Source organism: Rutilus rutilus (genome assembly GCF_951802725.1).
Source record: "Rutilus rutilus genome assembly, chromosome: 6".
NCBI classification, from domain to species: Eukaryota; Metazoa; Chordata; class Actinopteri; order Cypriniformes; family Leuciscidae; genus Rutilus; species Rutilus rutilus.
The window spans coordinates 41586140-41602889 of record NC_140214.1 but is presented as its reverse complement, the minus strand read 5'-3'; the positions used below and the strand labels follow the sequence as shown (position 1 = coordinate 41602889).

The 16750-nt window shown below is 39.8% G+C and overlaps 1 protein-coding gene across 2 annotated transcripts; it reads left to right on the top strand.

The window, feature by feature from the left end:
• The first annotated feature begins 2081 nt into the window (after positions 1–2081).
• Positions 2082–16056, top strand: LOC311292561 (uncharacterized protein). 2 transcript variants are annotated; one of them, XR_014627737.1, is made up of 7 exons: positions 2082–2302; positions 2386–2439; positions 11360–11541; positions 14707–14835; positions 14978–15122; positions 15366–15480; positions 15618–16056. XR_014627737.1 is itself a non-coding variant. In XM_084412286.1 (5 exons), exons 1-5 carry the CDS (start codon positions 13632–13634, stop codon positions 15753–15755), a joined length of 603 nt encoding a protein of 200 aa, XP_084268412.1. In that variant the 5' UTR covers positions 13186–13631; the 3' UTR covers positions 15756–16055. The 2 variants fall into 2 exon arrangements, 1 of the variants encoding a protein (XP_084268412.1); XM_084412286.1 differs by lacking the exons at positions 2082–2302; positions 2386–2439; positions 11360–11541 and adding an exon at positions 13186–13707 and having other exon boundaries at positions 15618–16055.
• The last annotated feature ends 694 nt before the right edge of the window (positions 16057–16750 follow it).

The following is a 16750-nucleotide window of genomic DNA, read 5'->3' as shown; positions in this document are numbered from 1 at the left end:
CAGTCTTCCTAACATTGTCCGGGAAGTAGACACACTCTGTCAGTTGAAAGCTAGATTAAAGACACATCTCTTTGACCTAGCATACACATAACACATTATAGACTTCTATAATTCAATGTTAGGCTGCGTAGATTAGGTCAGCCGGAACCGGGAACACTTCCCATAAATCCTGATGTACTCATTACATCACAAGAAGAATGGCATCTACGCTAATTTTAGTGTCTTTGTTTATCCCGAGGTTTTCCCGCAGCTTGCCGGATCCAGGCCGTATCCAGATCCGATGAAGGACCTGCGCCTGGACATGATGACAACGCAGTCCTGAAGTGTCAGCTCGTCTCTCCCCTGTGAAGGCATTCCTCCCTTTATCTCTCTACAGATAAAGCGGTGTCGGGATAATTCCGGTTCGCGTGGCTCAGGTGGAAGCGATTTAAAAAAATTCTGTATTATAAATTTTAAGGCCAGACAAGTAGTATGTTGAGGGTTGATTTGTAGGGAAGGACTACACGCCTGCGCACATATATTCAAACGTGCATACCTATAGACTGAACTCGTAATACGCATGTGCACGCCATCAGAGTGCAAGGACATTGGGTGTTCACAAGGCTCTTGTCTGCCTCGTTGCTGCGTTGGTTTGCGTCTGTAAGCTTTGCATATTTTTCTGTTTTGAGTCATTATTTACTATCATTCCTTGTTGTTTATACTGCTAAATATAACTTAATCAACATCACACATTAACCTGACATCGCTAGCTTCAATCTAAATCGTTATTGCTAGCACAACACGCTTGTAATTCTCTAGCCTGTTAGCGTGCCATCCACCACTCTTTACAAGTTCATCAAACAACTTAGGTGAGTAGGATCAGTCAACAAACACAGTGAGTCATGTCATATTCTCCTCTTATTGTTACTTGCACTTAATGTCACATGTTTAGCATAGCCTTCACCATCAGCACAGGATTTACATGTGATAATTGCAGGGAGATAGTCAGGCTGACGGAGATGATTTCAGAACTAGAGACACGCATCCAAACTTTAATCGAATTGATTCATTCATTGCTATAGGAGAGGAAGAATTCGCTAAACTCGTTAAATCATCTAAATCGACAACATGTATGTTAGACCCTATACCGACTAAGCTACTGAAAGAGACGCTTCCAGAGGTCATAGATCCTCTTCTTAATATCATCAATTCATCTTTGTCATTAGGATACGTACCAAAAACTTTTAAGCTGGCTATGATTAAATCTCTTATTAAAAGACCGCAACTTGATCCTACAGAATTAGTAAATTACAGGCCGATCTCAAATCTACTCTTTCTGTCAAAGATACTAGAAAAGGCAGTATCCTCACAACTGTGTTCCTTTTTAGAAAGAAATGATATCTGCGAGGAGTTTCAATCAGGATTTAGACCGTATCATAGTACTGAGACAGCTCTCATTAGAGTCACAAATGATCTGCTCTTATCATCCGATCGTGGTTGTGTCTCGCTATTAGTGTTACTCGATCTTAGTGCTGCATTTTACACTTTTGACCACAACATTATTTTAAATAGACTCGAAAATTATGTTGGCATTAGTGGAATTGCATTAGCATGGTTTAAATCATACTTATCTGACTGTTATCAGTTTGTAGCAGTAAATGAAGAGCTGTCTCATCGATTAGTTATATAAAAATCGACAAAGTTCAGTATGGCGTACCACAAGGCTCAGTACTAGGACCGTTGCTTTTCTCTCTGTACATGCTACCCTTGGGAGATATCATTAGGAAGCATGGCATTAGTTCCCTTTCGAGAGGTCTCTCCTATTGCACAAGTAGCTTACGCTATGGTCAAACTTCTTTTCTCGAGAATATTCAAGCCAAATTTTTGAAATGCAGTGCAGCTGCACAGCACACACTGATGAGCGGTGAGCGCGGTCATTGGCTGTGCTGCGGCAACTGCACGAACCTATGATGGGGCGGCTCAGACGCGTAGTCTAATCAGGGCAATTCGCGCCCTGACATGTCAGAGCCCGCCAGAATGGGCATGGACAGAGGCTATAAATTGAGCCCATCGTCCGTCAGAGTCTTTAGATTAAAATCTCCTTCAGCGAACCTCCACTTCGCTGAAACTCTGGATTAAGAAGCCTTCGATCACTGTAAGCAGGTTCCACTGTAGTAGGATCATCAGTGTGTGTGATATTCTGCTTTAATCACAGATCAAGCACAGCACTGGGCGGCTCGATGGGTTTGTGCTCACAGACGGGGAAGGAATGGAAAGGCTGTGGTCTTTCCTCCGAAGATTTGCCAGAGTCACAAAGGAGATGGTATATATACATTGTGTATTTTCTGAAGTGAAGCTGATCACTCACAGATTGGTCAGCATAAGTGAAGTAAAGTGTCTTTGCAGAGGGACTAGCCGAAGCGGAAGAAGACATCTCATCAGTCCTCAGAGAGGCGCCAGGTAAACCATGCACACATTTTGCACAGAGTATAGTATTGATGTTGTCTTGTGTCCTGTTGTTGTTGTTGTTGTTGTTGTTGTTGTTGTTGTTGTTGTTGTTGTCGTCGTCGTCGTCGTCGTCGTCTAGTGTTGGTGTCTGAGGGAGACATGGAGAAATGGAAGAAAGGGGAGATGGAGCGAGCCCAACAGAAACAGACCGAGAAGTAAGTGTCTTTAATACTGTATGATGGTCATGAATATTATTAGCAGAGAATATTGCAAATATGTTATACTTGCCTTTCCGTGTACAGTAATGAAGTACAATCCTGTAAGCTATGTGAAGAAGTTCCACTTCATTAGAGTAGTGGTAATGTCTTGATCTGTTCTCCAGACACTGTGTGTAGATGGAGAAGGGACTACATCATCAAGCCGATTCATTTACATTTATGCATTTTGCAGACGCTTTTATCCAAAGCGACTTACATTGCATTTCAAGGTACAGATTTTTACATTCTTATCAGTTCTTGTTTTCCCTGAGAGTCGAACCCATGACCTTGGCGTTGCAAGTGCCAATGCTCTACTGTTTGAGGTACAGGAAAGATTCAGTTCTACAAGTTCAAGTCAGAGTTCAATGTGTTTCTGTAAGACTATATGGTAATCACAGCCGTCTGTAAGTGCCCTGCTGATGTGCTTCAACATGGAAGCCTAGGTTAAGAATTGGTTCTATAGTCATGTACGTTTGAATGTATGTGCGCAGGTTTGTAATTCCCTACAAACCAAGCCTAAACAAAGTACTGGTCTTTCCTTATAAATTTTGATACAGAATTTTATTTTGTTTTGTCACTTCGGGGTAGGTACGCGAAACGAATTTTCCCGACAACGCTTTATCTGTAGAGTGGTAAAGGGAGGAAGGCCTTCATAGGGGAGAGACTGGCTGACATTTCTGGACTGCGTTGTCATCATGTCCAGGCGCAGGTCCTTCATCGGATCTGGATACGGCCTGGATCCGGCAAGCTGCGGGAAAACCTTGGGATAAACAAAGACACTTAAATTAGCGTAGATGCCATTCTTCTTATGATGTAACAAGTACATCAGGATTTATGGGAAGTGTTCCCGGTTCCGGCTGGCCTAATCTATGCAGCCTAACATTGAATTATAGAAGTCTATAATGTGTTATGTGTATGCTAGGTCAAAGAGATGTGTCTTTAATCTAGCTTTCAACTGACAGAGTGTGTCCGCTTCCCAGGCAATGTTAGGAAGACTGTTCCAAAGTTTTGGTGCTAAATAGGAAAAGGATCTACTGCCAGCAGTCGATTTTGATATTCTAGGTGTCAGTTACCATCCAATCTCGAATCTGCCTTTTCTGTCAAAGATACTAGAAAAGGCGGTATCCTCACAACTATGTTCCTTTTTAGAAAGAAATGATATCTGCGAGGATTTCCAGTCCAGATTTAGACCGTACCATAGTACTGAGACAGCTCTCGTTAGAGTCACAAATGATCTGCTCTTATCATCCGATCGTGGTTGTATCTCGCTATCAGTGTTACTCGATCTTAGTGCTGCATTTCATACTATTGACCACAACATTCTTTTAAATAGACTCGAAAATTATGTTGGCATTAGTGGAATTGCATTAGCATGGTTTAAATCATACTTATCTGACTGTTATCAGTTTGTAGCAGTAAATGAAGAGCTGTCTCATCAATCACAAGTTCAGTATGGCGTACCACAAGGCTCAGTACTAGGACCGTTGCTTTTCACTCTGTACTTGTTACCCTTGGGAGATATCATTAGGAAGCATGGCATTAGTTTTCACTGTTATGCTGACGATACTCAGATCTATATTTCTTCACGCCCAGACGAAACTTACCAATTCACAAAATTAATGGAATGCATAGCTGATATAAAAAATTGGATGACTAGTAATTTCCTACTACTAAATTCTGAAAAAACAGAGATTCTAATTATTGGACAAAACACTTCCTCACGTAATAATCTAGAATACTGTCTAACACTTGATGGCTGCTCTGTTAAGTCTTCGTCATCGGTTAGGAACCTGGGTTTGAAAGTCACTTGTCTAGTATCTGTAAAACCGCATGTTTCCATCTTAAAAAATATATATATAATATGTCATATGCTCTCATTGACAAATGCAGAACAATTATTTTAAGAGTTCATGACCTCAAGGATAGATTATTGTAATGCTCTTATGGGTGGTTGCCCTGCACGCTTAATAAACAAACTATAGCTGGTCCAAAACGCAGCAGCTCGAGTTCTTACCAGAACCAGGAAGTATGACCATATTAGCCCGGTTCTGTCGACACTGCATTGGCTCCCTATTAAACATCGTATAGATTTTAAAATATTGCTGATTACTTACAAAGCACTAAATGGTTTAGCTCCGCAGTACTTGAGCGAGCTCTTAACGCATTATAGTCCGTCACGTCTATTGCGATCTCAAAATTCCGGCCAGTTGATAATACCTAGAATATCAAAATCGACTGCTGGCGGTAGATCCTTCTCCTATTTAGCACCAAAACTTTGGAACAGTCTTCCTAACATTGTCCGGGAAGTAGACACACTCTGTCAGTTGAAAGCTAGACTAAAGACACATCTCTTTGACCTAGCATACACATAACACATTATAGACTTCTATAATTCAATGTTAGGCTGCGTAGATTAGGTCAGCCGGAACCGGGAACACTTCCCATAAATCCTGATGTACTCATTACATCATAAGAAAAATGGCATCTACGCTAATTTTAGTGTCTTTGTTTATCCCGAGGTTTTCCCGCAGCTTGCCGGATCCAGGCCGTATCCAGATCCGATGAAGGACCTGCGCCTGGACATGATGACAACGCAGTCCTGAAGTGTCAGCTCGTCTCTCCCCTGTGAAGGCATTCCTCCCTTTATCTCTCTACAGATAAAGCGGTGTCTGGATAATTCCGGTTCGCGTGGCTCAGGTGGAAGCGATTAAAAATTCTGTATTATAAATTTTAAGGCCAGACAAGTAGTATGTTGAGGGTTGATTTGTAGGGAAGGACTACACGCCTGCGCACATATATTCAAACGTGCATACCTATAGACTGAACTCGTAATACGCATGTGCACGCCATCAGAGTGCAAGGACATTGGGTGTTCACAAGGCTCTTGTCTGCCTCGTTGCTGCGTTGGTTTGCGTCTGTAAGCTTTGCATATTTTTCTGTTTTGAGTCATTATTTACTATCATTCCTTGTTGTTTATACTGCTAAATATAACTTAATCAACATCACACATTAACCTGACATCGCTAGTGTAAAGGAATTTTCCCTTAACCTAACTATCTAAAATAAAACTGTTGCGTCTACTGTCGACACAGAGCGTCTACAATCGACACTTAATAACCTTTATACTCCAGCTCTTGCGTCTTCAGTCGACATCTGGCCGAGTTTCTTACTCTAACTTACTTGATTCCCTAAACTGACCTGCTGCGCAGCAGAAATGAACAGACAGACTTTCAGCAAATGTCCTCTAAATGCTTTAATAACGGCCGGGAGAGTCTTCGAGCAGTTCTCAGAGAACTCTCCCAAGAAGAATCAAGGCCGGAGGATCTCAGACAAATTCCATTGAGACATCCCACCGTAAAACACATATACAACAGTTTTTATAGTATAGAGGTATGGCATAAATGTCAGGCTGCATTACATAATATCCCCACTATTTGATTGGTTCTTCATATGCAAACCCCTCTGTTACTAGGTAAAGCAAACTCTGATCTTGTGGTGACTTCATCTGTAATCACAAGATTCTAACAGACTGTCTAGTTTCATTTCCCAAAACTAAGTTATTTTTACATACATACGCACACAGTCAAAGACACAAGTTTTCCATTGGTTTCGTACAGTACATCCTGTTCCAATGTTAGATGTTAAATAAGGTTAGATGTTAGAAACATGGTTAGTTTAATATACAGTTTAAAATTTCTACGACACTAGCTTCAATCTAAATCGTTATTGCTAGCACAACACGCTTGTAATTCTCTAGCCTGTTAGCGTGCCATCCACCACTCTTTACAAGTTCATCAAACAACTTAGGTGAGTAGGATCAGTCAACAAACACAGTGAGTCATGTCATATTCTCCTCTTATTGTTACTTGCACTTAATGTCACATGTTTAGCATAGCCTTCACCATCAGCACAGGATTTACATGTGATAATTGCAGGGAGATAGTCAGGCTGACGGAGATGATTTCAGAACTAGAGACACGCATCCAAACTTTAATCGAGGAGAGTAAGAGTGCAAGGGCTTTAGATACTGCTCTGGATGCGACTAGCTTAGTGAACTCTGTACATGGTTCGGTTCCGGCCGCAGAGCCCGTGCAGCAGGGCAACTGGGTGACGATGAGGCGCTGTAGTCGCGGGACAAAACACCGCTCTTCCGTTCCGATAACAACATCAAATAGATTCTCCCCACTCAGTAAAACAACCACTGAGAATCCTGTTGATTGTTCCCTAGTTATTGGCGATTTTATTACACGGAACGTGAAAATAGAGACACCAGCCATCACAGTCACATGTTTGCCGGGAGCCAGAGCGCCTGACATCAAAGCAAATTTAAAAGTGCTGGCTAATGCTAATCGTAAATTCTCTAAGATTATTATTCACGTCGGCACTAATGATGTTCGACTCCGCCAGTCGGAGATCACTAAAATGAATGTTAAAGGGGTGTGTGAACTCGCAAGTACGATGTCAGGCACTGTAATTTGCTCTGGCCCCCTTCCTGTTCACCGGAGTGATGAGATACTTAGTATATTGTCCTCACTCATTGGCTGGTTGTCTAAGTGGTGTCCGCAGAATACTATAGAATTCATAAACAATTGGAGAAGTTTTTGGGGCAGACCTGACCTGCTGAAAAGAGATGGTATTCATCCCTCCTGGGATGGTGCTGCTCTTCTCTCTAGTAATATGGCACATAGTCTTAGAGCTCAAACATGACAATCTGGGGCTTAGGTCAGGAAGCAGTTATAATACAAATAAGCAAATGATAAAGCTCAGGTTGCTGAATATTAGATCCCTTACTTCAAAAATACTTATTGTTAATGATATGATTACAGACTATAATCTAGATGTGCTGTGTTTGACAGAAACCTGGCTAAAACCAAACGATTACATTACTTTAAATGAGTCCACCCCACAAGATTACTGTTATAAACATGAACCTCGTCTGAAAGGCAAAGGGGGAGGTGTTGCTGTAATTTATAGTCATATTTTCAGAATTACTGCAAAGTCTAGTTGCAAATATAATTCTTTTGAAGTGTTGGTGCTTAATGTAACACTATCTAGTGTAAATGATAAATCACGTTTGAGATGTGTGATGGCTACTGTATACAGGCCACCAGGGCACCATACAGACTTTATCAAAGAATTTGCGGACTTTCTATCAGAGTTAGTACTGGCTGCAGATAAAGTCATAATTGTTGGTGATTTTAAGATCCATGTAGATAATGAAAAAGATGCATTGGGATTGGCATTTAGAGACATTCTGAACTCTATTGGAGTTAGACGACACGTGTCAGGACCTACTCAATCTCGAAATCATACTCTAGATCTAATATCACACAGAATAAATGTTGATGCCGTTGAAATTCTGCAGCAGAGCGATGACATCTCAGATCATTATCTAGTCTCATGTAAATTACATTTAGCCAAGGCTGCAAAGCCGACTCCGTGTTACAAATATGTTAGACCTATCACTTCTGCCACTAAAGATTGCTTTATTAATGATCTTCCTGATCAGTTTCATCATCTCAGCATCCTAGATAGCTTAGAAGAACTCGATATTGCGAAAGAAACTTTTAACTCTCTCTTTTCCAGCACTTTAGACACGGTTGCTCCGTTGCGCTTAAAGAAGATTAAAGAAAATAGTCCAACGCCGTGGTACAACGAGCACACTCGGGCCCTTAAGAGAGCAGCCAGAAAAATGGAGCGCAACTGGAAGAAAACAAAACTAGAGGTATTTCCCATTTCATGGAAGGAGAGCTCGATTGCATACAGAGAGGCCTTAAAAGCTGCTAGATCTGCTTATTTTTCAACCATATTAGAAGAAAATAAACAAAACCCTAGGTATTTATTTGAAACAGTGGCTAAACTAACGAAAAATAAAGCTTCAAGCCCAGAAGTTTCCAAGCAGCACAGCAGTAATGACTTTATGAACTTCTTCACTTACAAAATTGATAATATCAGGGAGAAAATTATAACTATGCAACCGTCTACTACAGTATCGCATCAGGGAAAGCATTGTAGTCTCCCTGAGGAAAAATTTGATTCATTCATTGCTATAGGAGAGAAAGAATTCGCTAAACTCATTAAATCATCTAAATCGACAACATGTATGTTAGACCCTATACCGACTAAGCTACTGAAAGAGACGCTTCCAGAGGTCATAGATCCTCTTCTTAATATCATTAATTCATCTTTGTCATTAGGATAATTACCGAAAACTTTTAAGCTGGCTATGATTAAACCTCTTATTAAAAGTCCGCAACTTGATCCTACAGAATTAGTAAATTACAGGCCGATCTCAAATCTACTCTTTCTGTCAAAGATACTAGAAAAGGCGGTATCCTCACAACTATGTTCCTTTTTAGAAAGAAATGATATCTGCGAGGAGTTTCAATCAGGATTTAGACCGTACCATAGTACTGAGACAGCTCTCGTTAGAGTCACAAATGATCTGCTCTTATCATCCGATCGTGGTTGTATCTCTCTATCAGTGTTACTCGATCTTAGTGCTGCATTTTACACTTTTGACCACAACATTCTTTTAAATAGACTCGAAAATTATGTTGGCATTAGTGGAATTGCATTAGCATGGTTTAAATCATACTTATCTGACCGTTATCAGTTTGTAGCAGTAAATGAAGAGCTGTCTCATCAATCACAAGTTCAGTATGGCGTACCACAAGGCTCAGTACTAGGACCGTTGCTGTTCACTCTGTACTTGTTACCCTTGGGAGATATCATTAGGAAGCATGGCATTAGTTCGCACTGTTATGCTGATGATACTCAGATCTATATTTCTTCACGCCCAGACGAAACTTACCAATGCACAAAATTAACGGAATGCATAGCTGATATAAAAAACTGGATGACTAGTAATTTCCTACTACTAAATTCTGAAAAAACAGAGATTCTAATTATTGGACAAAAAACTTCCTCACATAATAATCTAGAATACTGTCTAACACTTGATGGCTGCTCTGTCAAGTCTTCGTCGTCGGTTAGGAACCTGTGTGTGCTCTTTGATACCAATCTTTCATTTGAAAGTCACGTGTCTAGTATCTTTAAAACTGCATTTTTCCATCTTAAAAATATATCTAAATTACGCCATATGCTCTCATTGACAAATTCGGAACAATTATTTTAAGAGTTCATGACCTCAAGGCTAGATTATTGTAATGCTCTTATGGGTGGTTGCCCTGCACGCTTAATAAACAAACTATAGCTGGTCCAAAACGCAGCAGCTCGAGTTCTTACCAGAACCAGGAAGTATGACCATATTAGCCCGGTTCTGTCGACACTGCACTGGCTCCCTATTAAACATCGTATAGATTTTAAAATATTGCTGATTACTTACAAAGCACTAAATGGTTTAGCTCCGCAGTACTTGAGCGAGCTCTTAACGCATTATAGTCCTTCACGTCTATTGCGATCTCAAAATTCCGGCCAGTTGATAATACCTAGAATATCAAAATCTGCTGGCGGTAGATCCTTCTCCTATTTAGCACCAAAACTTTGCAACAGTCTTCCTAACATTGTCCGGGAAGTAGACACACTCTGTCAGTTGAAATCTAGACTAAAGACACATCTCTTTGACCTAGCATACACATAACACATTATAGACTTCAATAATTCAATGTTAGGATGCATAGATTAGGCCAGCCGGAACCGGGAACACTTCCCATAAATCCTCATGAACTCGTTACATCATAAGAAGAATGGCATCTACGCTAATATTAGTCTCTCTGTTTATCCCGAGGTTTATCGCAGTCCGCCGGATCCAGGCAGTATCCAGATCCGATGAAGGACCTGCGCCTGGACATGATGACAACGCAGTCCTGAAGTGTCAACCAGTCTCTCCGTTTCCTGAAGTGAGGTGGACCCCGGCCGTATCCAGATCAGGTGGTGGACATGCACCTGCACCCATCCATGACGCATCCCTGAAGTGCCAGCCTCATCAGCCCTGTGAAGGCCTCATCGACTCGACCAATCTGACTTCTGACCTGTAATGCTGCCTGGATCATAATCACACACTGTTCGCTCGTTGGCCAGAGGAGAACTGAGCGACTGAGTCTGGGTTCTCCCAAGGTTTTTTTCTCCATTCTGTCACTGATGGAGTTTTGGTTCCTTGCCACTGTTGCCTTAGTTGCTTAGTTGGGGACATTTAATATTCAACAGTATTATTGATCTGCCTTGCTTAAGGTGGACGATGACGCAATTTTCTTCTAGAAACGAACTTTGTTGTATTATTTTCATGTTATCACTGTGAAGCTGCTTTGATACAATCTGTATAGTAAAAAGCGCTATAATAAAGGTGACTTGACTTGAAGTTTGCGCAGAGAGAGCTTAAGGGTTTCCTGTTAGAGCGGTGTCGTGTTAGCGGCCCCTAAGTTAATAACTAATGATCGTTGCGACGGAAGTGAATCAATCAAAACTAACTTTAGCTGGACAATAACTTTATTCTAGAGCTGCTGTAAAGCCAGAACAATCTCTGTCACTGTAATCTCCTATTATCACTGTAAAGCTGCTTGAATAATCTACATTGTTAAAAGCACTATATAAATGAAGATGACTTGACTTGACATCTGACAACCGCTCACCGACCACATCTACCTGAGGAACCCTCTACTGTAGAATCCACCCGGTAACATGACATGGCACTTCTTATTTCTTTTGTCTTCCAGACTGAGGAAGATAATGTTTCGAGAGTCGAAAAAGGCGAGGGATTGATGGCTGACATATGAAGACTCGGGCAGCTGAGGACAAGCGCATGCTTTACCAGGAGAACCGTAGCCGAACGCCTCCATCACACACACAGATCAGCCTGCTCAAAGCTGCTCTCATCCAACGTCTCCAACGAGCCACAGTGATGTCTCAAATACAATATGTTTTATATAACTATACTTGATTTGATTTTGATTTGATAATCCCCAGGGGGAAGTGTACAAATACCTACTTCTCCAATATTATTAGGGCCAATATTAATAATTCGAAACTCTTATTTTCCATTATTAACGCTGTAATTCAACCTTTGAGTGATATACACTTATTTCCTGTGAGGACTTTCTTAATTTCTTTAGCCAAAAGTTTGTCAGTCAGCGCTCCCAGATCCCTTTGGTGACAGTAGATCCATCTGACTATCCTGCCTGCGTTGCTGAGTGGAATGTTTCTGAACCTATCACTTTCACAGTTCTGGAGGACATTGTACAAAAACTGAAACCAACATTTTGTGCAAATGATCTGATGCCTAGTCGTTTGTTAAAGCAGACCTTTGACTGTGAATCACTGAGTTTAGCACATAAGAGCTTGTCCAGTGGGACATATCCACAAGAGTTTAAACATGCTGCGGTGACACCTCGGTTGAAGCGTCCACATTTGGGCCAGGATGATATGCAAAACTACAGGCCAATCTCTCAGATGTCCTTTGCCTCTAAAATTGTAGAAAAAAAGTGGTTTCGCACGGGTCTATTCTTTCTCCCATACTTTTTTCTTTATATCTGCTTCCCTGGATTAGCATTTTCAGAAAGTATGGAGTGTAATTTCATTGTTACGCCGACGACACGCAAATGTATCTACCACTCAGGCGCTCTACCAATTCATTTGAGTCACTTTTAGAGAGTTTAAAGGACGTTAAAAACTGGATGGCCAAAAACGTTTTAATGCTAAATGAGGAAAAAACGGAGGTTATTGTATTCGGCCAGCCAAATAACTCCTCAGAAGTTATATTAGATTCAAGTCCCCTGGAGTCTTACTCGGAAACAACTGTTAGACATTTAGGCTTTTTAATTGACAATAACCTAAAAATGGACAAGCTGTGTAACTCCGTGGGCTTGTTTTTATAACAGATTTAAGATGCTGATTTAAGAGCTGGTCATAAACGAGGTCTTCCTCTTCCTGTCCAGAGGAAGCAGAGCTACGGATACAGAGATGCTCTCGCTGCTCCTGTCTGAAGAGTACTGTGGGAAATACTGTACGGTACGCCACAAATAATGTTTCAGAGTAGTGTGCTCAGACCAGTGCTGAGACAGGTGACATGTTCAGGAAGTGGAGGGGTCTGGGCATCGATCGTCCCTCATGAGACAGTGTGCAGCGGAAATGAAGCATTCTGGAGAGAAAGGAAAGGGGAAAACATTTGCGCCAAGTCAAAAACGAGCATGTATTGACACTGGGGCTGGGCATTGCCACACATTTCCCAATGTGATCCAATATTGATGAACTCAGGGCCTATCAGGAACAGCACAGCACATTTCTCCAAAGAAACATCTCTCTCAACTCATGCTGTGAACTATAAGGAACCCCATAGGCACATCATTATAATATTAAAGGTTAAATATATATATATATATATATATATATATATATATATGCATTTATATTACACATAAGGAAGTTTTTATAATAACGTTATAATACATTTTTAATGACATAATAATGTTTCTACTCTTTTTTTTTTTTTTTTTTTTTTTTTTTTTTTTTTTTTTTTTACATATAAACATTTAAATGGTGGCTGTCATAAGTACATATAATTTATTCTGAAGCAATATTCTCACCAGCGTTCTATCAGCTTTAACATACTGCCCGTTATTTACCTTTATAAAGGCCAATTTTTAAAACCTTATTAAATATATGCATCATCTTTTTATGTCACATTTGTAATAATAAGGGCTGTTATCAATCAAATTAAATAATTTACACTGCAAAATTAGAACTGTAATAAATATAATAATGTTATGAGATTGTTTTTCTTTAAACAAATGTAAAGAAATAAAAAATACAAAAAATAAATAAAATCAATGACACTTGTAAACATGAATCTAAACCGCCAATAGGTGTCAGCAAGAGACCGTCTTAATAAATGAATCATTGAGTCGTTCATTCAAACGATTCGTTCAAAACGCTGAATCATTCAGTCACGAAACACCGCGCTGAGTTTCTGTTCTTCTTACTTTATTGAAAATGGGCTCATTTTTTTCCATTCCTTTGGCTCGACCGCCGTACATATTTAATCTTACCGAGTCTCAGCTCAAAGAAGGTCAGTGACTGAATTAACAGTTGAGTTCAAAATCCTATTGAGGAGACCAGGGCTGGTTGTCACTTTTTTCCGTCAAGTGTTGTAAAGATTTCGTATGTTTATTCATTATTTTAAGCTGGCAGGTTTTCCCAACGTGTTGTTCTTATTTGTACGTTAAATTACATGAAATTGACTATAGCTAATCTCAACAGACAACGTTACAGTTGTCAGTTAAAGTAAGGGTTAATGCCCGACGAGGTGTCCATTGTCAGGTATTAACGGTCGCGGAGGACGGTTGCCTCCGCCGAAGTCCATTAATACCCGTTTATATTCTGTCTATGTTAATACCTGACAATGGACACCTCGAAGGGCATTAACACCATGGTCACTTGCCAAATAACACATTTTTAAAACATTAGTTTATATTTTAATTAATTTTACAATCGAAATCTAAAGTTTTTACAAACAATAACTTGGTTTCCATGGTTACGCCTGACGGTTTATTTACTAGGTGTCCTCTATCACTTTTTAATGGACACCCTGCAGCCAATCAGAATCGAGTATTCACCCAGACCATGGTATAAGGTTAGCCAGTTAACGTTAGCCTACAGCAGTTTAGTGTAAAGCTAGAGCAGAACTGTTGAGGAAATGAGTAACAGATATTTATTTTGTTTATTTGATTTAAACTGACTTGCTAAATCAAGCTAGGTAGGATGGCACATTATTTAAATGGATAATGTTAGTTCACCAAAAATAAAAATTAACCCATGATTTACTCGCCCTCAAGCCTTCCTAGGAAAGTCATCGGCTACACACCTATGTAGGAAAGTCATACACTAGGATGGCTTGAGGGCGAGTATATCATGGGATCATTTTTATTTTTGGTGAACTATCCCTTTGTTTAAGCTGGGTGACTTGTGTGGTTTTGCTGTTTTGGGCAGGATACTGCAGCCCGGAGGAATAGCCTATGGCATTTCATGACTTGTAGTAACGTTGATGTTTTCGATCTGTGTATTGCAGCTGAAGAAGACAAAGAAGAAGGAGATGAAGACAATATTTTTGCAGAGTGTCATGCAGCGAATGTGGCCGACTGTGCAAGAATGGAGCGGCAGAATGATCGCTCCAAACTGGAGGAGGAGAGGTTCAATGGTATAAGTTGGCCTATCACAATTTCTGAAACATGAGACATTTAGAAGTTTGCCTAACACTTTCTGTTTTGCAGCCAATGTCTGAATCCCCTGTCAGTGTCCATAGGTACAGGCATAATGTCGATGATTCACATGTTTTTCAGAGAATAGACGCCGCTGGAATGAAGTGGTTGAGAAGTTGAAGGAGAAATACCCCCAGTGGACTTCTGAAGACATCTCCAACCTTAGATTTCATTTTGAGCATTTTGCCGAGGAATATGGGTATCTTCTCCACTTCAGTAGTGCCCTGTAAGTGAACACTTACTTTCAGTACCCATGCATTTTGCAAAGCTAAACCCAGACAGATATCTTTTTAATTGTAACAAACACTATTTCAGCTCTAGGTGGCAGCACTCTCTGACATCACAAGATTCCACTCCACACAAGTCAATAATAGATCAGATTATTTGAATAAAATAAGTATTAATAATCTCTCACAATCTCTTGTTGTTTTTTCCCCCGTTTACGGTCCCAACATGAACTCTGGGACAGCATTGAGATGCTTGACTTCTTTCAGCATGACTCTTCTCCTGAGCAGCGCAGAGCGATGTTTGACTCTGTAGACGTTCATCATTATGGCGCCATCAACTTTGAGGAGTATCTTCAGGTTATAAATAATACCTTGAATTATGAGTTTTTGCAGAATTCTTTAACATCTATGTCCGTTTGTCTTCATCAAGAAGTCTTTAGCAGATGTTTGTTTCATATAGCCTAATTTTCACTCGTTGTCTCTCTCTCTTTTAGCTGATGAACAATATGGAATTTGCGTCACCTGTGCCCACGTCTACTTGGTTTGAGGAGGACAGAGATGAGATTATGAGATTGTGCTATGAGATATCACAAGCTGACACCTTTACACAGATGTGCTTTGGTTTGTTCTAGACTAATGATTGTTTTGTAAAGTAATGGCTGTCATCTGTGTTCTGTTAACTCTTTTTTAGAGAGAGCCAAAAAATCATTAAATATCAAATCAATAAGAGTCTGTGACACTATTTACTGCTCAGTGATCGCATAATATGTTACCTTGAATGATGCAATGGTACATTTGCCACAAATATGAGGTGACTTGTTTTAAATGTCACACACTCCTTACCTCAGACGTGCCAGCGCTGCTTTCACCCACTGATCCTCAACGCTCACACACACACCTTCTTGTTGTTCTTGGTGAAGAAAGAAATTGTTTTTATTCAGCTAGAGTTCATTTAATTGATTAAAACTTGACAGTAAAGACATTTTACAATGTTACAAAATATGTGTAACTTTATCAAAATATACTGAATGTATCATGATTTCCACAAAACTGTATAAGCAGCACAACTTTAGTTTTCAACGTTCCTAATGATAAGAAAACATCTTGAGCACCACATTTGCATAATGATGTGTGAAGGATCATGTGGCACTGAAGACTGGAGTAATGGCTTCATTTTAAATGGATCATTTTTCACATTATTACTGAGTTTTTTTATAACAAATGCAGATTTGGTGTGATTAAGAGACTTTCAAAAACTATTAAATCTAAATGAACTTTTGAACAATGGTGTATTAAATAGTACATTTAATGTTTATTCATAGATTTTAATCATAATTATTTTTCAAATAAATCAACTTAGAGTGAAAAGTTGATTTAAAAACGTAAAATAATAATAATTAGTTACATTATATAGCACTTTTCTTGATACTCGAAGCGCATTGTGTTGACGGCAGCAGCACCTGAGCCGCATGTAAAACTTGATCTCCAGCATGATTTGAGAAAGACTCAAAGAGCATCTTGCTTGAACGGAAGCAAGAACGTCATACCTTATTTTACTAATTATTTGTATTGTATAAAATTAGTGACCAAGAAATAATGCTGAATCTCAATCATACAGTATATACAC